This window comes from Terrapene carolina, unplaced genomic scaffold (genome assembly GCF_002925995.2).
Source record: "Terrapene carolina triunguis isolate 2854851 unplaced genomic scaffold, T_m_triunguis-2.0 Scaffold210, whole genome shotgun sequence".
Lineage (NCBI taxonomy): Eukaryota > Metazoa > Chordata > Testudines > Emydidae > Terrapene > Terrapene triunguis.
This window is the reverse complement of record NW_020664561.1, coordinates 40922221-40944441: the sequence shown is the minus strand read 5'-3', so window position 1 is coordinate 40944441 and position 22221 is coordinate 40922221. Positions and strand designations below refer to the sequence as shown.

The 22221-nt window shown below is 38.7% G+C and overlaps 1 protein-coding gene across 3 annotated transcripts in view; it reads left to right on the top strand.

The window, feature by feature from the left end:
- The window catches only part of LOC113407230 (cAMP-dependent protein kinase catalytic subunit beta), a 120025-nt gene that overhangs the window by 43914 nt on the left and 53890 nt on the right, over positions 1 to 22221 (top strand). The window contains exon 1 of one of the 3 annotated variants that reach the window (XM_026655464.1): positions 14101 to 14287. The exons of the other annotated variants lie outside the window; for them this stretch is intronic. Coding sequence (XP_026511249.1) covers positions 14101 to 14287 — 187 coding nt within the window. Of the gene's footprint in view, positions 1 to 14100; positions 14288 to 22221 lie in introns of those variants that run through there. 3 annotated transcript variants of the gene reach the window in all.

Sequence of the window (22221 nt, the reverse complement as noted above, 5' to 3'; positions counted from 1 at the left end):
GGGGTTTGAGTGCCGAAAAGCCGGACATGTCCGGGAAAAAGAGGACGTATGGTAACCCTACTCATGGCTAAGCCTAATAATTAGGGCACTATCAAATTCACGGTCCATTTTGGTCAATTTCATGGTCATAAGGTTTTAAAAATTGTAAATTTCATGATTTCATCTATTTAACACTGAAATTTCACAGTGTTGTAATCGTAGGGGTCCTGACGCAAAAAGGAATTGTGGGGGACGGGGGAGGTTGCGGTACTGCTACCCTTACTTCTGTGCTGCTGCTGGCGGTGGTGCTGCTGTCAGAGCTGGGCAGCTGGAGAGCAGCGGCTGCTGACTGAGAGCCCAGCTCTGAAGGCAGTGTCGCCACCAGCAGCAGCGCAGAAGTAAGGATGGCATGGTATGATATTGCCACCCTTACTTTTGCACTGCTCCCTGCAGAGCTGGGCCCTCAGTCAGCAGCTGCCACTCTCTGGCCACCCAGCTCTGAAGGTAGCAGTGCAGAAATAAGGGTGGCATGGTATGGTATTGTCACCCTTACTTCTGCGCTGCTGCTGACAGGGCACAGCCTTCAGAGCTGGTCGTCTGGCCAACAGCTGCCGCCACTCTCTGGCTGCCCAGCTCTGAAGTCAGCACAGAAGTAAGGGTGGCAATACCGCGACCCCTCTACAATAACCCTGTGGCCCCCCCCAACTCCCTTTTGGGTCAGGACCCCCAATTTGAGAAACACTGGTTTCCCCCTGAAATCTGTATAGTATAGGGTAAAAGCACACAAAAGACCAGATTTAACGGTCCGTGACACATTTTTCATGGCCGTGAGTTTGGTAGGGCTCTGCTAATAATATCTGGGTTCACAGGTCTCCTGACAGGACCCACAGTAATTTCATTAAATGTAGACAGTACTGTTCACCCACTTGTAAATGTTACACATTTTGTTTAAATATCAAAAACATGTAAATCTTTTGATGAGAAACTGAGAGCAAAGCAGAATGAAAAATGGATTTAGACTTATGTCAGACTCCCATGTTGCTGAGTCACAAGCATCTTTTCATAAATAGGCTCTGAAATGCAAATTTTAATTAAAACAATCTTTTATTTTAAAATTTCAGTTTGCAGATAAAAGGGAAGGCTTTGTCTATTAATTTTGATTGTCTTGTTGAACAAAATGGGTACAGTTTTCTGTAGAAATTGAACCACTGCCAAGAAAGGTCAATAGTTAAGCCTATGATGCTGCACCGCATCCCCTATAAAACTGTATCTAGTTTATATTATTAACTGATTTTAGGGTCAGTTTAAAGTTTTATATTAATTTTATTGACTCTTATTTGAATTTTTGTGCCACTTGTAATGCTTTGTGTGCCATGGAATGTGGCACTTGTATTCTTAAATTGTCAGTGGCAATCTAAGAAACAGAAATATTGACTGAATATTGCAAATCCCAAGTATTTAAACAATTATTATGGAGGTATTCTGCTATCTCTTCGATGGCTCTGAGAATTTTTCTTTTACAGTGTGGATATACAAGTTTAAGTAGTTAAATTTAAGATATCTTCCTATCATAAAATTTATTTTAATCCTCCTAACTTCATCCAAACTGAAGTGATCCATCTGAAGTTTCATAGGCATGGTCTTCTTATGGGGTAGAACTTCTCTGGAAAGTTTTGGGGCATTGTACAACGCGCTGATAAGACCTCATTTGGAATACTTTTTACATTTCTGGTCATCCATGTTCAAGAAAAATGAATTTAAACTGAAACAGGGGCAGAGAAGAGCTACTAGGATGATTGGGGAATGGAGGGCCTATCTTATGAGAAAAGCCTGGCTTTCACAAAAAGAAGGCTGATAGGGGTTATGATTGCTCACTGTAAATACACTTGGGGGTGAGGGGGTGGGAGGAAGGGGTAAATGCCAGGGAGGGTGAAGAGCTATTTAAGCTAAAGGACAGTGTTGGCACAAGAACAAATGGGTGTTAGCTGACCATGAACAAATTCAGGCTGGAAATTAGAAGACTATCTCTAATTGTTAGAGGGTAAGGTTCAGGAATAGATGCTTAATAGGAGTTGTGGGGGCAAATAGCTTAATTATTTTTGAGAAAAAGTTGGAAAAATTTATGAGTGCAGTTGTACAACAAAATTGGTCAACAGCCCTGCGGCTCGCTTCCAGTTTATCTTTTTGTCCCTAAAACTCGTGCTTCATAGTATCAGCTGGCCACCAGCAGGCGTCAGGAAGGGATTCCCCTTCCCTGATGTACTTTGGGAGGCTGTAACAGACTGTACCCCTGTATTCACCCCTTGCACACTATTGTAATAATTTTTGTAGAGAGTATGCCTGTGAGGTATCATTTGAAAACTCATAATTTGCTGGTCACTATTGTCCTGGTAAAACGTGTAGCAACACTGTATGTAATGTTTTAGTAATACATGGAACATGTTATAAGATTTTACTGTACAAGTCTGGGGAGTGGCCTAACCAGTTTCTCAGAGACAAAGGGCACACTAATGCCTCACCAACGTGTAAACAAGGTCAATGGGCCATTACCTGCTAAATGGCCATTCTTTGGCAGGAAATGGGGAAGGGGACCTGGGAGAAAAATCTACATTTTAGCAAAGAAACAAGCATGGGGTTCCTATGCAAACGGACTTTTTGTCTCCAAATCTCAGTTGGAGATGCTTCTCAAAGGAGGTAGAGGACTATAAACATAAGGTGACTAGACATCCCATTTTTAAAGGGACAGTCCTGTGTTTAAGTCCTCCTCCAAGTGTCCTGACTTTTTCTTAAAAACGGGCAAATTGTCCCATATTTTTTGTCTCCCCACCCCATTAGTGCTGGCGGTTCCTGCTGCTGGCCGGATCCCTGCTCACCAGACGCCCGCCTACCAGCAGTGAGTGGGGAGGGTCCAGTGGCTGACGATGGGGGTGCATGTGCAAGGCTGGTGACAGAGCAAAGCTGCAGCATGCGGGGCCGGGCCACTCCACCTGCTGGCCCATCAGCGCAGCTCCTGCTGCATGCTGGCTCTTGGCCAGCAGGGCCCCACTCCCCCACTGGCTGTGCACTGTGAGCTGCAGTGGCTGGTGAGTGCGGGCAGGCGCCAGTCGGCATCCGGTTAAGTGTTGTCTCTGCTGCCCACCCATCAGCTCTTTACGTGCTTCCCCTCTTGCTGTCCTCTCCCTGCTTTGCTCCTTCACCTCCCCAGCCCCACTGCTCCTCCATATCCCCCCAGCAGGGCGCATCCCGCTCCCAGTGCTGTGCGGAGAACCAGCCCCTGGTCAGAGCACTCAGCTCACCAGCAGCCTGGCTGGCAGGCTCCTTCCTTCCCCCACTGCCTCTGGCTGGGCCAGTGCCCCAGGAAAGCCCAAGACCCTCTGGCCTGGGGCACTGGACAGGAGGAGCTGAGCCCTGTGTGTGCCAAAGCCCTGCACAGCGCTGGCACAGGGTGGAGCGTGCCAGTCAGGGAGAGGAGGGTCAGTTGGTCACACACACACCGTGTGAGAGAGGTGTATGGGAGTGTGTGTATCACCTCTCCCTGTGTGAACCCTAAAGCCTTAAAGATAAGAAGGTAAATAAAAAGAGTCCAACTTGCTCAGTATTTCTTTTTAATGGGGGCTCAGTCAACTTGATGTTAATTTGAACGTTTGTATTATGTAGTTCTGATTGATTGTCATTGAACTCACTTGAATACAAGTAATTTTACCAGGTGTCCCGTATTCAGTATAGGGAAATATGGTCACCCTATATGAACAGAAAGGGGAGACTCCCCAAGACCACCCCTTCCTCCTCCTCCCTCTCTCTGTCCATTGATTCACTGCATCAGAAGGAACAAAGGAAGCAGGCATTACATTGAAGAAATTTGGCCAGTAAAACTATTGAGAACATGTGGTGAGGGAAAACTTAGCTTTGAATTTAACACAGTTTAAGTTAGGCATTAGTTGCGTTTATCTTTATTTTTCTTGTAACCATTTCTGACTTTTATGCCTCGTTACTTGTATTCACTTAAAACCTCTCTCTTTGTAGTTAATAAACTTGTTTTATTGTTTTATCTAAACCAGCGTGTTTGAATTGAAGTGTTTGGGGAAACTCCACTTGGGATAACAGAATTTGTGCATATCACGTCTAGTCATAAAAAGACAGACTATATATGAGTTTGTATTGCCCAGGAGAGGGTTGGGCAGTACAAGACATACATTTCTGGGGGGAAATCTGGAACTGGGAGCATACTGGGGTCACTCGGTATAATTCATGTTGGTAAAAGCCAGGGTGTGACTGGTAGGCTGAAAGTGCACACAGACATAGCTGGGAGTGACGTACATGCTAGAGGCTGATTGTGAGCAGTCTAGGAGTGGAGGCAACAGCAGCAAAGGGCACCACAGGTTAGAGGGCAGGAGTGACACAGCTGCTCACTAGTCTAGATTGTATTCTGGTATGTCATAGAGGTGTTCTTTATCTCCTTCCTCTGAAACATCAGGGATGGCCAGAACTGAAGATGGGACATTGGGTGGGGTGGACCAGAGCTTTGGGCTGGTTCTGGGCATTATCTCTTTCAGGATCTTGGTTGGTTGCTTCTTGTTCACGTGCTCAGGGTCTAATTGATTTGCCATATGTGTGGTAAGGAAGGAATTTTCTGCTAGGTCAGATTGGCAGAGTGCTTGGGGTTTTATCACTTTCCTCTTTAGCATGTGGGTGCAGGTCACTTGCCAAGATTATCTGGATATATCTTATTTAATCATTTCCCTGCCGTTGCAGCTGCCTCAAGAAGTGGTGCACCTCAGTTCCTCCTATTTTCTGCTTGTGAGACATAATAATCTAGCCTCCTGTGGGCTCTCTTTTACTTTGGTCTTATTTCCATTGTTGGGTTTAGTGTGTGGGGGGCTAGGTGATGCTGGTGACCTGTGATGTACAGGAAGTCAGACAAGATGATTCTGGTGATCACTACTGGCCTTAAACTCTGATTCTGATTACAAAGAAGAGAGAAATTCCCAAGCGAAAAACAATTTTTAAGCTTGAGTTAAGGTCCTAGATGTCTGAGTTTCTTTTGGGGGTGAAAAAACCTTGATCGTGGAAACTTTCTTAAAATAAGTTATCCTGGAAACACACAATTGAAGGATGCCTGAACAGCCTTAACTTCCCCCTACATCACTGCTTACAGGTCAGTCGGTTACAAGGAAGAGAATCCTGTCCTCAGAGATCACATACTGTCTTCACATCACTGACTGCAAACTAAGAAATGATTTAATGGTAGTACTTTTAGTCTTATTAATAGGTTGACTGTACACTACTATAACGGTTTAAAATTAATATTCAAAAATAATAAATTTGAAGTACTTTCTGGGTCTTGAGTCTAGGGTTCACATTTTCAAGGTTTCACCACTTGAAGGCTGGAAATTTAAAATTTATCTTAAAATGAATGTTGGATTCTCATGTAATTACTTGACTCCAGTAGTAGGGGCTTTAAGAACACCAATATCAGACAGAAAAGTTGCAGAAGTTGGCAACACTGCTAGGGACCAAAAATTAAATGAGTTGATGGTATTAGTTCATTTTCTAATAGGCATATGTCCATACCTCATTTCACACAAAATAGAATTTTGGACAATCTCAGTAGAGTGGCGGGTGATTGAATTGTCCTGGAGATGGAACTGATGCCTAGAGCAGGTTTCTCAACTTTTCTCTACCTGTCAACCCAAAGCCAACTCTTGGTTTTCCCTAAAACCCAATTCCACAATACTTCGTGGTTGCATCCCACAGTCATTTGGAGTTACTGCAAGAGACAGTGCTGTAGGTGAGATATTGGATGGTGCTGGAAAAGGAGTGCTGGGTTTGTGCTACTAAGTGGATACTGGGTTGTGGTATGCTGGATACAATAGGTGCTGGGTTAGGGTTTGAGGAAGTACTTGATGTGGGGGTTACTAAATCAGAGGTGGTAGGTGCTATGGGTGGGGTCAGAGTTCATGGGTGCTGGGAGTTTTGGAGAGGAGGAAATAGGAAGGACATCTTAGCTTCCTTCTCTTGCCAGAGTTGACTCTTTCAATTGTAGATTTCTTTTTCTCCTCCATCCTACTGAAGTGTGAGGAATGTATTGCTTAAGTAAGGTGTAGAGCAGTCTTCAGCGATACTGCCACAGGAGCCAGGCAGGGTTGGGGGAGTCATGTTAAAGCTGAGATGGCAGCTTTAAGAGGCGGTGACATTCTCGTTGGGTGCTTGTGGCCAACAAACAGGTCAGTTTTTCTTTTTAATGGGGGATTTTGCCTACAATCCAGCTACCCACATTTGACTAAACTTGGGATCATGATTCGTAGGTAGAGAACCTCTGTCTTAAAGGCTATTTACTTCAAGACAGAAGTGAAGCCCATTAGTAGAGCTGTGGATGGGGAAACTTATACTCCTGCTGTTCAGGTTGTAATGTTCTGTGGACAAATGAAGAGCCTAATTGTCTTGGATTGCTAATTTAGCAAATTTAGCAAATTCTTAAGAGCTAAACTGAAAGGGAAAATAATGCAAATAACTATTAGCTTGCTCTTTATTATCACATGCTGAATACTATACAGTTCAGGTTTTACTTTTTTTTGTTTCTGTATATTCTTAGCTATTCAAAATTATCTTACTCATTCCTTTTGTAGCCACCATGTAAAATTGAAATGTTTAATGCTACTGGAACATGACAGCATATTTTGTCACTGACTGCTGTAGTTAAACTTCCTTGCAGTAGATGCCAGTAGAGCTCTTCCGAATTAAAATAGAAATATGATCACCATTTCCATAGCAACACTCTTTCCTCTGAGCATTACTATTTATAGGAGTACTGCAGGCCCAGCTTTCATTACTTATCACAGTGGAACTTTCTAACAAGGGTTAAAATCTTTATGGGAAAGATACTTTTTGATTTAAAACTGCATGGATTTAATCTCAGGCATTATTAAATAGTGGGATTATTTATTTTGCTGTATGTATTTTACTTATAGGTATTTCTGTGCCACTCATTACTTTAGTATTTTTATTTTTGTATTAAACAGTCTGTTTTAAAAACCTACTTTAACAGATTAACAGTTTGATTATAAATCTTGATTGGAGTTGAAATTTGGCATGTTGGGTCTAAGAAGGGGAAAATATTATGTATAGATAATCTTTTGCTAGGATTTGGTTTTGTTACCGTGTTTAATTACTAATACTTTTACAGTATGCCAAAACCAGCGTGCCAACTTTGGGCATTATTTTCATGCATTTAAGATGGAAAACAATTAAAATATGTAGAGTGTTAGCAAATACTGTCCATTTTGTATACAAAAAAGCAAACTCCACTCTCTCAAAAATGAAGCACTCTTTGTAGATAAGCAGTATCTACCTCTCCAAAAAGTAGCCTACCTATCCCCCCAACTCTCTCTAGTCTCTTTTGTAAATTGACAGCTTGCAAAGCATAAGCAAGGTTGCACTTGTTTAGATACTTGCTACTAACACTCACTCAAATTTTCTAAGAAGAATTGTTATTCTCAGTTATAAAACAGTAATGTAACTATTTTGGCTTTATATGACTTCCTCAGGGCTTTCAAACACAACTGGGAAGGGATTATTACATAATATATGTTTACTCATGTCTTTATCACACACATACTTTAGTATTCTTATTATTATACAGTATACAAAATGTTATAAAATTAGGGCATATAATATTGCCTATGCTTTGATTAACAAGTTGTCATTGTGTTAATACTGCTTATAAAGGGACCCCACAGCATTTTGTAATTCAGATATGTTAAACAATTTCCCCCTTTTTATAATTTCCCATTATTATATAATTCGGTGGTAATAAGTGTTGATGACATCTTTCAAGCAATAAAATGTTTTACCAGTCAATGGGAGATTTGCTAAATTTGGCAAGATTCATGGGTTTTCAAAAATTCATGAGCTTTAACCAACATAAATTTGATTGTGTGCATGAACTAATATATTTGAATCATTCTTCTACCCACATGGGTTTTTTGTTTTTTGTTTTGTTTAATGGAAAGCCTTCACCCTGTCCTGTAGGGCCTAGGAACAATTGTACCTTAAAGTGAAGAGATATATGCTTAATCAAGGAATAAAACTATTTATCTTCAACAAACAAACAAAAATACAACCCCAGATTGTCCCCTTTGCAGGAACCTTTCAGTATGAATAATTCGACGATTCACCTTCCTCAAATTCCGGGTATAGGATAGGTCCACTTAAGAAAAATGCAGATACCCAAGAAGTGCCACATTATCTCCTTCTTTACTTGTGGATGAAGACAGAATTGACAAAAAAATCTAATGATTTTAACTGGAAGGGAAAGAAACTGAAGCGGGTATACAGTATTACTTCTCCCTTAAGATAAAACTAAAATATACACAAATAATGTAGGCAGTCGTGTGGTGATTCAAAAATGTTGTATGCATCCACCAAAATATTAAGAATCAGGAGCAGACTAAAGATGTACAGATCAATTAATTAAAGCTGAACTGAAATTATTTTACAGCCCCCACTGTTTAAGATCCTAACAATTAACAGATACCATTTTCAAAGTAAACTGGAGGATATTTCTTATCGGAGGATACCACAAACACCTACTGGAGCAAAGAGCTGCATTTATCACATAACTTAGGTGTTTGCTATGTCAGCTGTTCTTGTAGATGAAACAGTGAACTTTGAAATTAACTCCTGGCCAGTAAAATACCTTCGGCAATTTTTGATTTATGGATGTATTTGTAATTGCTAAGTCTACTTGTGTGTTCTGTTTACAATTTAGGGCTTTCTTTTTTGACAGGGTTGTATTTATTGAAAAAACATTTTGTCACTTTTAAGATATGAGTACATAACAATGAATCTTAATGTTTATATATACTTTTATGGTGAGAGTCTGCAGATGGTGCTGTTTACACATAGCTGTACAAGTTGCTGCAACTATTGTATTGTAATTAAGATTCGTTTTGGGGATCTGTTGCAAGCATTAGGAGAGTTTGCTCTCTGCCTTCATGTCTTTAACTAGATTCAGTTCTTGGGGGAGAGCTGCTCCCTGGAATTGGGCATTGGTTTTTTTGGTTGAGTTTCCTGAAAGAAAATTGCCTGTGTGCCTGTCTGACCACCTCTGTTCAAAGACTGGTGTTTATAGTGGAAGTGTAATGAACTACTCTAAGGAAATACTTGGACTCCTTGTCACTGATTTCTCCTCCAACAGGAAACTGACCTACAAAGAGACAAAACCTTCTACTACTCAGAAGAGGGGGCAATGATATATTTGTGAGTTGCCTGGTGATGTGTGTGTGTGTGTGTGTGTGTGTGTGTGTGTGTGTAGGCTTTGCAGAATTCAATTTATATTTTTTATAATTTTGATCGTTAATATCAACGTTTATTTTTAAGCATTTTTTTATTTTTATCCATTTAAATTTTCACAGTTGCAGGAAATTATGAGGAGGGTCAGGCAATAATTATTTAATGACCGACATTGAGATTCAATAAATTTAAAGCTTTATAACTGTTAAAACACATATTGTCAACCTCCCGTGTCAAAATATACACAGTAAATATAGTTAAATCAAACTCTTAGGTTAGCAGTTTTCTTACTTCTCCTGTCAGTACATTTCAATTATCATCAATAAACATTTTGTTTTGTTGGTTTGTGAAATCAGGTTCTAGTAACAAAAATCTAATCCTTCCAAGCCCACATATATGCAAGGAGATCCCTTGAGTCATCTACTGGACGATGTTTGGAGGGAGTTGGGTATAGGATCAAGAAAGGTGCAAATAGTTCCTGACTTCCTTCAGGCTAAATGAGCCATTGATAACTTCCTCCTACAGCTGTTAGCACTGTGAAAGTTTTGTAAAGACCTAAAGAACTTTTGCCCTAGATCTAGCAGAAATTTCTATTTAAAATCTCATTAATGCCAACAGTTTTCATTTTCAGTATTGATAAACCTTTTTCCCATGAATTTTGGAATATGTTTAAAAATATTCTTAAAAACTCATAACTAGAGCTGATTGAAATTCAGAATTTCTGTCTCATGGGAAATTTTGACATTTCAGTATTTGTTTTCCCAAAACACAAAATGTTGGAATTGAGATTTTTTTTGAAATGCAGATTCCCAAGAATTTTGATTTGGAAATGTTGAAAATTATTTTTGACATATTCAATTGAAACAAAATATTTTGACATTCCTGAAATTGAAGTACTTTGTTTTATTGACCCAAATGCTTCATTTTGAGTCAGGTCAACATTCAGTTGCATTTCTCTTGCTTTACTGGAGTTGTAATTCAGGCCCCTCGTTGTCTCCTGTGGGCTGGACTCCTTGGAGGACTACATCTCCCACAATGCAGTGTGGCTCCAGGTGACCACATCAGAGGAGTCATGTGTCCCTCTGGGTGCATCATGGGAGATGTTGTCCAGCCAAGTAGCCTGTCCCCATTCTCCCCTATACATCAGGCTCTCTATTAAATTTCAGTTATTTCTAAGGAAAAAGTGTTGATTGGCAAACTGAAGTCCTGGTACAAGCAAAGCCAAATATGTTCCACCTTCAGGAGAACACCACCTCTTAAGTAATCTATTGCATGCACGGAGGACTTGAAACCCAGTGCCTGCTAGCCAGAATGGAAAATATCTGTGCTACCAAGTTCCCCCAAACCCTGTCCCTCCTTCATTCTCCATCAAATAATTTAAATTATTTAGTTGTGTGCCATTTATTAATGCAACACATTGGTGTTGAACTTTCTCTGTAACTTTTAAAAAACGTAACATACTACATAATTCTTGGGTTTATTATGCCTTCGCCCTCCAGGACCTCCTGCCCCTTATCCAACCCCCCCGCTCCCCACCCCCTTACCGTGCTGCTCAGAGTAGGAGTACTGGCAGCCGCACCGCCCAGCCATGCCACCGCGCTGCCCAGCAGGAGCTTGCAGCCCTGCCTCCCAGAGTGTTGGCGGCATGGTGAGCTGAGGCCGCAAGGGAGCGGGGACAGCAGGGGAGGAGCCGGGGGTTAGCCTCCCCAGCCGGGAGCTCAGGGGTTGGGCAGGATGGTCCCGCGGGCTGGATGTGGCCTGCGGGCCGTAGTTTGCCCATCTCTGATTTAAAGTAAGGTCCCAGAATGTGTCATAGAATCACAGGACTGGAATGGATTCGTATATCTGCAAACATTTGAAAGCTATAGATAGGGCTTTATGGGGAGAAAAATAGGGGCAGACCTTTTAACAGAGTTGAACTAGAAGTATGCAGTGCAGTTTTTATTTGTGTCGGTCCCAGGATAGTAGAGGGACAAGATGGGTGAGGTAATACTTTTATTGGACCAACTTCTGTTGGTGAGAGAGACCAGTTTTCAAGCCGTACAGAGCTCTTCAGGCCTGGGAAAGGTACTTTGAGCGGGACAGCTAAATGCAAGGTGGAACTGATTGTTTAGCAGAAGTAGTTAGAGTGGCCCAGAATATGTGCTCTCTTGAATGGTCCCTTAAAACAGTGGTTCTGGGTACACAGAGGTCTTCCAGGAGGTATGTCAACTCACTTAGATAGTTGTCTAGTTTTACAACAGGGTACATGAAAAGCATTAGCAAAGTCAGTATAAACTAAAATTTCATACAGATAATGAATTGTTTATACTGCTCTTTATACTATATCAGTGTTCCTCAACCTGGGGATTGTGATTTATTTTATAATTATATGGTAAAAATGAGAACATGAGCAATTTTTCAGTAGTTGTGTGCTGTGACACTTTTGGATTTTTATGTATGATTTTTGTAAGCAAGTAGTTTTTAAGTGAGGTGAAACTTGGGGTACACAAGACAAACTAGCTTCCTGAAAGAGATACGGTAGTCTGAGAAGGCTGAGAAACCACTGCCTTAGAATATGTGCTAGCTATTTATGCTAAACAGTTTGTTCCATCTTGCATTTAGCTGTGACGCTAAAGGTACCTTTCACAGACCCGTAGAAGAGCTCCGTGTAAGCATGAAAGTTTGTCTGTTTCACCAACAGAAGTTCGTCCAATAGAAGGTATTACCTCACCCACTTTGTCTCTTTGAACTAGAAGAGCATTTTGAGGGGAAAGTGGAAAAATTTATTTATTTATATCTTGAGCAATCTAGATCATCTTTCCTAAATAGGGACATTTGATATATGAATTAGACCTTGAAAATACATTCTATTCTGAGACATGTCTGATGGATATCTCTTCTTTCTCTCAAAAATGAATTTCCAATATTGCCTACCTCAAGTGTTCAAAAATTGTATGTCAGGACACAAAAATGTGAGAATAACTCAATAAATAATTATTCGGTTTTAAAAGTAATAAATTTTGGTTGCCTTGGTTTTGAGTCTCTAGGGATCAGATTTTTTTAAACTTTATACACAACCAGGAATACTAAAAACTCCTTTAAAATGAAAACTGAGATTCCGATGTAGTTCTGGGAGCTGGGGCTTTAAAATAAACAATGTCCTGAGAGTTGGTAACATTACATTTCTGATTGTCCTTTCACCTATCTTGTGAGCCAAGGGAATGTCCTCACTGCAACCGTATGCAGTTGACTGGAAGAAAAGGGATTGCTGTCCCTATCAGGGCTTTCTTCTGCAATTGGTGACAGAGGGGGAGGATAGGAAAAGTTGACCTGGACAGCACAGGGAGGAACATAAAGTGGCTAGACCAAGAGCGGGAAGGGTGTGACCACTGCCCTTCCAAGGGGGGTGGAAATATTTATACCGTGGGCAGTTCTGGGGAAGCCTTCTCTCACTGAAGTTGAGCTGGTTAGCATCTGCCCTCCCACCAATGGAATTAGAGTAGGAGTGGATTTCTTCTTCATGATCTAGTGTGGGTGCTATACTAATCACCTTTTTCTTAGTGCCTAGGAAGGAATTTTTCCCTCAAAGCCCGATTGGCCAGGGTGGGGTGGAGTTTTATTTGTTTGTTTGCTTTCCCCACAGCAGGTCAAGATCTGGTAGGGTAGGCAGGGAGTTTTGGTTAAAATATTGCAGCTTAGTAACTTTAAAAATGTGGCAAATGTCCAGTGCAGGTAGGTGTTATGGAAGGGTACACCGGGGAACCAATCCCCCCATCCTCCTTTTACAGTCCCCTGAATTCTCATAGAGGGGAGAGTGATGGGGTCTGGCTGGGACCAGGTGTGTTTGAGGTGGGGGGGAAGACTGATAGCAGCTCTCCCAAATAAATGGAAATGACTAAGAAAAGAACTATGACCAGCACTGTACAACGTATTGCCTGGTATTCCCAGATATGTTAAGTGTATAACGTTTCAGGCTAAGTCTTTCCATTGCCTTCTGTTTTTCTTCTGGGATGGCTGGAAAATGGATTTATTTCTTTACTAAGGGCTGGGATCTGCCAGCAGTACTCTCACTGGGTAATACCTTACTCAGCAAGTGGCCCCACTGACTTGTTGATAGACACTTGGGGTAAGGTAAAACTCAGAATGAGTAAGGTTGGAAGAATCTGGCTTCTTGTTCTTATATACACAAGAACTATTCTGCATCTTACTCCATTCTGGCTTTCTAAACGTAAAAGGAAAAAAGTGGTGACTTTGTTCATTTTTGTTTAGTATAAACCATCATTTGTTTTAACAAGTAACCTCCTCGCTTAGAAAAATATACTGTTGTAGAAAATGTAGGGACACCATAATTTAATTAACTACCCATAATGTTATAATGTAATTGCAGTAGTACTAAAACTATCTTAAGAGAAGGAGGTGTAGAACTAGTCATTTGCCTTCTTCCAGCAACTCACTTAGTTTGTATGTTTATGGTAACTATTTTTTAATTTTATATTGCTTCTGATTCTTTCCTCCACTTTATATCTCATGCTGTTTTGTATTTTCATTATCTCATTATCATGTGTTTTTATATGGAAAAAGCTGTTAAACTGAGAGTTTAAGGCAAATATCACAGCTCTTTGTCACCTTTTAGCTGATACAAAAGAGTTTTGCAAAGAAAAACACCATAATGTGCTGTTTTATATTAACAGGAAGTAGAACAGCAGTAGTGGTTAGAAAACATTGCATTCAGGAAGTTTGACACATGCATAGCTCTTAGCTTCTGTGTAAGTTGTTTCAGCTCCTTTTTAGGTTGTCTTTTGTTTGGTTGGTTTTTTTTTTTTTAAAGTAAATTATCAATGTATATAGATGGCAGCGCAGCGGGAGCTACCTTGTAACCAGTGCACAGGAACATCCACAGCTTTGCAGAAACTTGAAGGGTTTGCTAACCGACTTTTTCATAGGCACTCAAAGGGTTCTTTACAAGAACAGAAAGTGGCTCTGGAAAATGAGAGCCATCATTTCTCCGAACTTGCTGCCCTGTGGGACAGATCAAGTAAGTGTTCTGTAGATACTCAAGATTCAGTTTGTATTCTAATTAAAAGACTTTATGTAGTAAATAGACAAACTAGAGTATATTCTATCAGCCTTTTTGTAGTATAACACAAAATATTGGTTTAAAGAAAGAGCTATTGCAACATGCAGGTGGAAATCTGATACTCTTTCGCAAGGCATTGGTATCTGGTAACAGAGTGTCACTTGTGAGTTTGCTTTCCTTTTTGTTAGGCAAATGTTAACTTAATGTATGTATTTTTTGTGAACTTTTCTTCCCAGTATTTCAGATCTAAATTTTCTAGTTTTAGCAGTAATAGATAGTTCACTTGTTTTAAATTGTTGGTTTTCTTTGCCGTAAACTTTGGAAGGGTGGCTATTATGTTATGCTGATTAGGTCCTTAATTACATGGCTTTTATTTAATATTTATAGTGTCCTTTTATTTTTAATGGATATTTCAAAATCCATTTTATGGTGAGAGTTTGAACACTAAAACTGGAGCAGACATTTATAGTTTACTATTTCAAATTAATTCAGTGTAGTACTTTGATTTATAACACTAGTTATCAATAATTTTGATTTTTATAATATTCTTAATTTGTGGGAGAGAAAGGGGCAAACTTATTTGTATTGCATAAAACATGCTTGATCAGAAATATGGCTCAGGCGGGTGCATCCTCTCTCCCCATTACTTTCTAAATCACACAAAATATGCAAAGTTCATAATTCTAGGAAAACCATAATAAAGTTAATGAGATCAAAATAGTCATCACTACTCTGTACATACTCCACTTTAAAACAAACACTTTATTTAGGAATTTGTATCCATACTTTTCGCAATCATATTTTTGGGTGGGTGGAGTTGAGAGGTATCAGGTATTTCACAATCTAAGTAAATTATCATGGTATCCCCATTTCCTATTTTTAGAGCAACTTCCAATAGATAATGTAAGTAAATAATGTATTATCTTATTATTATATACCTTAAAATTGTTTTTTAAATATAACTTGTATTAGTTTCATACATGAATTTGGATACAGCAATGGGTTGGAATACCACAAGCAATTTTTACTATTGAAAGTAATAGGCCTTAGCAAAATATGCTTGTGTCATAGTATTGTATCATCATGTGAAAAAGGCCAAGTTAACACATGTGCCTACTGTGAATTTGAATTTATGAATGTGTATGATTAGGAATGTCCTTAACCTTAAAAAATGGAAAATGGAAGATAAATATGAAAACCAGAAAGCTGTTAATGCCCATATTGAAGATAAGATAAATTAAATCAAGATCTCCCAACTCAGGTGAAGATGGACAGGCAAGAGGATTGGAGTTGTGAGGGTGGGGAGAAATGGCATGACCTCAGATACCTAAAACTTTTCAGCTCAGCTTTATACATAAAAAGTAAAAAAGGGGCACAAACTATTTTTTTTCTTTATAGGTAACTTCACAAGTTTCTTCTCGGTGATGTGGAATTCACTGTGGTTCCACAGGCATTGGGGTAGGCCCTCTGTATTGCTCTGTCAGAACCATGCTGCTGTTTATCAAGGGAGGCAGAATGGAAGCATAGGACCTTGATATTAATGGTCCTTGATTCTGTTCTCTCCCTGAGATCCACATGTTTTGGATGGGCCAAACGTCTGACACTTTGAGATGGAAGGATAGCTTTGTCATTAAGGTACAAAATGGGAATTGGGAGATAGGGGTTCCATTCTTGGCTGTGCCACAAGCTCTCTATGGGAACCTTTGCAAGTCACTTAACTACTCTGTGCCTCAGAGTCTCTCTTTGTAAAATGAGGCTACTACTTCTCTACGTCCTTACACTTCCCCTCGCTTGTGTTGTGAGGCTTAATTCATTAATGTATGGGCACAGTCAGATACTCTAAAAATAACTTAATATGAAACCCCATCTATTGATAGAAGAATGAGTTTTGAGGGAGAGAAACTCTGAGTAGAAACTACCAAACCTAATGAACCACTGAGCCCTAGGATCCCTAAATGTGTCTGTACCACTCCAAACAAGTGTATATTCACATGAGGGAGAGAATACATTTCATCAGACACTGTTTCAAGCTTCCAATAAATTATTATAATGTTGAGAACACTGCTTGAAAAATACTGCAGCACTGTCATTTATTCATTTGTTTAATAAAATGAAAAAACGGTATTGACCTACTGTCTTCACAAACTGGGACCTGTTTGCGTACAAGCGTCTCTTTCTCTCTATTTTAGGGCAAGCTTGATTGCATGACTTGTTTGAAGAGGAAATGGAATGTCATATCTGTTGATGATAAATGTAGTGAACAGGTGCTTGTTCTTAAAGTAATATTTTAAGCAATAATGATGCACGTTGGTTGTAGCATTTTTGTATCAGCAAAGTTTGTGAACTAGTAGCCGAGCGGTCATGGATATATGTGTGTCATTTTAAGTTGAAATTTGCAGATATTAACTCTAAATCTTTGCTCTCAGTTCAGATCATCTGTAGACAAAGAATAATGCCAAGCCACACATGGGTTTGTGTCTATATGGTAAATTTAGGACTCTTAAGTCACTACTATCATGGCGCTAAGGGTGATAGGAACAGTGAATGCAGTGGTGTAGTCAGAATGCCTGTCTACACCTGAGTGGAAAATTGTCTTGCTTTTCCTCTTGAGAAGAAAGTACTAAAAATCTTTGACTCTCTTGTTGTGCTTTCACAGAATACAGCAGAAAGTAGAAGAGGAGTAGTCTTGATTATATCTGGCTGCATAATAGCTTTCCTTCATGTTCTAGAATAATGTAGCATAAAATTTAAGTTTATTGATAAGCACTTATCTAAATAAGCAGCATACCGTAGTTTTTTGATAAGGGATTTTAAAATGTTCGTAAATGTCCTACCTGTGTCTATGCAGTTGTAGTGTTCTTATTAACTGTTTAGGTGACACCAAATTCTGCAAACCTGGTAATTTGTTCCTGAACTCTCCCAAGCAAATATACTCTATAATTCTAGAAAGAAACATGAACAAGAGAACCCTTATAAATATATTAAGTACTAAAGTGGCATCGATTTTAAAGTACATTTAGTTAATATAACACCCTCTGCTGTAATGGAATGTCCTGAATGCTCTGTTTCTCTGTTGTACCTCTTTTGTAAAGTACTTTCTGATGCAACTACTGCACTTAAAGAGGAAGTTGCTTCTTTGTGGTTTTTTTAGTGCCATTAGTTATCTAGGCTTGTGGTTTAGTGCTATGAGTAAGGTAATGGGGTATGTATTCTGAACCCGGGTTCTCTTCCTGGCTCTGCCATTGACTCAGTGTTTGACCGTGAGCAAATCATTTGTCCTCTCTGTGTTTCAGTTTTTCAATCTGTAAAATAGGTTAAATGTTTCTAAAAGTGTCTTTAGATCCTCAGATTGTGTATGAGATTATTTTGTGTAATTTTTAGATTCCTGTGAGAGGAAATTTGATTCTTCATACTGCACAGCTTTAATTTTATGGGGAAAAATTGACAGAGTGCATATGTGTTTGAATAATTTAAACTGGCCATTAGCCAACATTTATAATGTTGTAAAACCTTCAGGACCAAATTAATATTATTTTAGTATTCAGAATTGTATATTTCATTTTCAGTTCCAGATAAATTTAACATGATCAGTTGAGCATCTACTCTATTTTTTTAATGTGGAGATAAGAGTGGTTAAGATATGTCTTAATGCTGCAAATCCCAGTCTTCAAATCACCTACCTCCATTACTCACACTAACCTTCCGTTTTCCCAAAATTATGAAAAATGAGATATTAGCAATCTTAGTATCACAACTCATTAGAAGAGTCACTAACATTACATTGTTTTAGTAGATGTGAGTACTGGGATTCTCATTAAAATGTGAGTGTATGAGTGATTAATAATGGAGAGAATTTAATTTAGGTTGCTGATTCAGCATGACACTAAATATGTTTAAAAGACATATGCATTTTATGTATATATGTCTTGTAAGCCTTTGAAAAAACACAATAGAGCTTCAGCAGGATAAATGCTAACTGTGGGGAGAAATGTTAAATCTTAAATATAGAGGTGTACGTTGTGTGGATTGATTAAAGCTTTAGAGTAACTGCTGGTTGGGTAGAACTCAACAGATAATTCTGGTCTAAGGTTGCCATGGAAACAACCAGTGCTTGATAGAATTGAGAACATTTTAAAACATACTGGCTTTTTAATGCTTTCCCCCCCCCTGCCATTTTCAGTTGCTTTAGACATGTAGAGGTAATGCTGGGTAGAAAACAAGTCGCTTAATGAGCAAAATTAAGCATCCACGTCCTGAATATTGATCTGGTGTTCACTACTGGTATTTTGTATTTGATAGTTGTTTCACATCTCAAGAAGTTCTTAATGAAGACAAGATTTCTGGATTTCTGTGTGCTATCTATTACAGTTCGTGTGTGTGTGTTTACTGGGTCAGTCCTTGTATTTCTAGAGATGATCATAACTTCCTCAAATGTTGGATTAATATAATGAGCAATATGTTTCTGAAAGCTAGCTTTTCAACATGAATGGTAAGTCTTTTTATTACCTATGACACTACAGTCTGTTTTTATTTAATAATACTGTCTTCACAATATGGAAAAAATCTACCCTGTTCCTCAATCTTTCCCACATATTCTACAGTAAATAAATTAATATAGCTTTTTTCATAATTGAGTCAGTATGAGTAATAAAAAATGACATCATAAAGGTTTATGTTTTGTATCAAACATGAAGATGCATCTTCTTTGCTTTGTATAATAGAGATTTAATTAATATTTAAAATTTTAATAAATTTTAAATAATCTGATTCCAAATCAATAAATAGAAGGCATTAAATTTCAGATGAGGAATTTGTAATGTGATCCTGAATTAAATCACTTTATTTAAATCTTATCATTTCCTTTGGTATAGTTCATTAAGTTGTTCTATTACAATTTTATGTGAATGTATGCAAAGCAGTACTTCAAACTGGAGAGCCTTCTGAAATTTTTGTAATTATAATTTTCAAATTCTGGGCATTTTTAGTCTTTTACTACTGAATTCCATGAACAAACTTGTTCTGCTATAGCTTTTATTCTGTCTAAATGGGATAGCAGAATTGTTGAGGTCATTCATGGAGGGAAGGAGAGTTTCACTTAAATCAAGGTATTTGGCACTTAGAATTACAATATATCTAGTAAATTAATCAGGCAGATATTTGTTTACCAAAAACTTGATGATTGTTAATATTGCTAATTATCTTTTATATAAATGTAAATTGAGATAAAGATTTGTGAGGCAGTCTATTCCATTTTGGCATATCAGTCAAAGTTGAATCAAAATATATAAACCCAAAATACACACCATTTTATTTCTCAAAAATAATTTGTTTTGAAAGTTGTTTACAAAATGGAGAAATTTTTAAATAATCTATTTCTTACTTGAGCTTTTTCTTTAAATTTACTTGAAATTACAGTAGAACTTCAGAGTTACCTGGGGAACGGAGGTTGTTCATATCTCTGAAATGTTTGTAACTCTGAACAAAACATTATGCTTATTCTTTCAAAAGTTTACAACTGAACAATGACTTAATACAGCTTTGAAACTTTACTATGGAGAAAAAAATGCTGCTTTCACTTTATTTCTTTATTTTTTTTAGTAGTTTACATTTAACACAGTACTGTACTGTATTTCCCTTTTTTTTGTGTATGTGTGTCTGCTGCTGCCTGATTGCGTATTTCCGATTCCAAATGAGGTGTGTGGTTCATAACTCTGGTGTTCATAATTCTGAGGTTCTACTGTATTCAGAGTACTATTACTGCTGAGATTTATCCCATGTAGATGACATAGGATATGGGAAAGACAGGTGAAGTTACAGCATGCCTGCCAGATATAACTTCAGTTTAGATACTCTGTGTAACATTATTTGTTTTGTGAGCATCTTCCCTGAATGAAATGCTTTGTTGCCAGCTCCCCGTTGGCATAAAGTTTTTTTTTTTTTACAACATAAGGCCAGATTTCAGAACACTGCATGTGCAGATGTGAAGACATATTTACTTAGTCTGATCAGCATCATGTGATCATGGTAATTATATGTGAAATTGCCTGTGCTGAGTTAACTTACAAATGGCCAAACTGGGTCAGACCAATTACCATCTAGCCCAGTATCCTATCTTCCAACAGTGGCCAATGCCTGATGCTTCAGAGGGAATAAACAGAACAGGTCAATTGTGGAGTGATCCGTACCCTGCTGTCCACTGCAAGCTTCTGGCACTCAGAGGCTTAAAACACCCAGAGCATGGGGTTGCATCCATTACCATCTTGGTTAATAGCCGTTGATGGACCTATCCTCCATGAAATAATCAAATTCTTTATTGAACCCACTTATAGTTTGGCCTTCAGAACATCCCCTGGCAATGAGTTCCCCAGGTTGACTGTGCATTGTGTGAAGAAGTACTTCCTTTTATCTGTTTTAAACCTGCTGATTATTAATTTAATTGAGTGACCCCTGGTTCTTGTGTTATGTGAAGGGGTAAATAACACTTCCTTATTCACTTTCTCCACACCATTTATGATTTTATAGATCTCTATCATATCCCTCCTTAGTCATCTCTTCACCAAGCTGAACAGTCCCAGTCTCAGTTTTTCATCATACAGAAGTTGTTCCATACCCCTAATAATTTTTGTTGTCCTTCTCTGTACCTTTTCCAATTCTCATATATTCTTTTTTGAGATGGGGCATCCAGGATGGCACAAAGTATTCCAGGTGTGGGTGTATCATCAGTTTATGTAGTAGTGTGATATTTTCTGTCTTATTATCTGTCTCTTTCCTTATGGTTCCTAGCTTTTTTGACTGCCACCATACATGGAGCAGATGTTTTCAGAAAACTATCTGCAGTGACACTCAAAAAAGAGATCTTGGAAAAAGCTAATTTAGACCCCACCATTTTGTATGTATAGTTGGATTATGTTTTCCAATATGCATTACTTTGCATTTATTAACATTGAATATCATCTCCCATTTTGTTGCCTAGGCACCCAGTATCATGAGATCCGTTTGTTACTTTTCGCAGTGCGGTTTGCCTCTTTTTCCAGATCATTTATGAATATGTTGAACAGCACAGGTCCCAAAACAGATTCTTGGGAGCCCAGGCAAATTACCTCTCTTCATACCTCTCTTCATTCCTGTCTTTTAACCAGTTACTGATCTGTGAGAAGACCTACCTTCCTTATCCATTACTGCTTACTTTGCTAAAGAGCCTTTGGTGAGGGACCTTGTCAAGGGCTTTCTGAAAGTCCAAGTATACTGTATCCATTGGATCACCCTTGTCCACATGTTTCTTGACACCCTCAAAGAATTCTAATAGATTGGGGAGGCATAATTTCCCTTTACAAAAGCCACGTAGACTCTTCCCCAACATATCGTGTTCATCTATGTGTCTGATAATTCTGTTCTTTTCTGTAGTAAGCAATTTGCCTGATACTGAAATTTGGCTCACTGGCCTGTAATTGTCAGGATCGCCTATGGAGCCTTTTAAAAAAAAAAAAATGATGTTACATTCGCATACCACAGTTAAGTTTTGCAATTTCACATTTGAGTTCCTTCAGAACACTTGGATGAATACCATCTTGTCCTGATGACTTCTTAGTGTTTAGTTTATCAATTTGTTCCAAAACCTCCTCTATTGACACCTTAATCTAGGTCTTAATCTAGGATAGTCCCTCAGATTTGTCACCTAAAACAAAACAAATCTCCCTCACATCCTCTGCAATGAAGACCAACACAAAGAATTCATTTAGCTTCTCTGCAACAGCCTTGTCTGCCTTGAGTGCTCCTGTTAGTTCTAAAAATCTTGCCCAGAATGTCCCTTCTGTGTGTGTTCTCTCTCTCTCTCTCTCTCTCACTCACACACACACACACACACACACACACACACACACACACACACACAC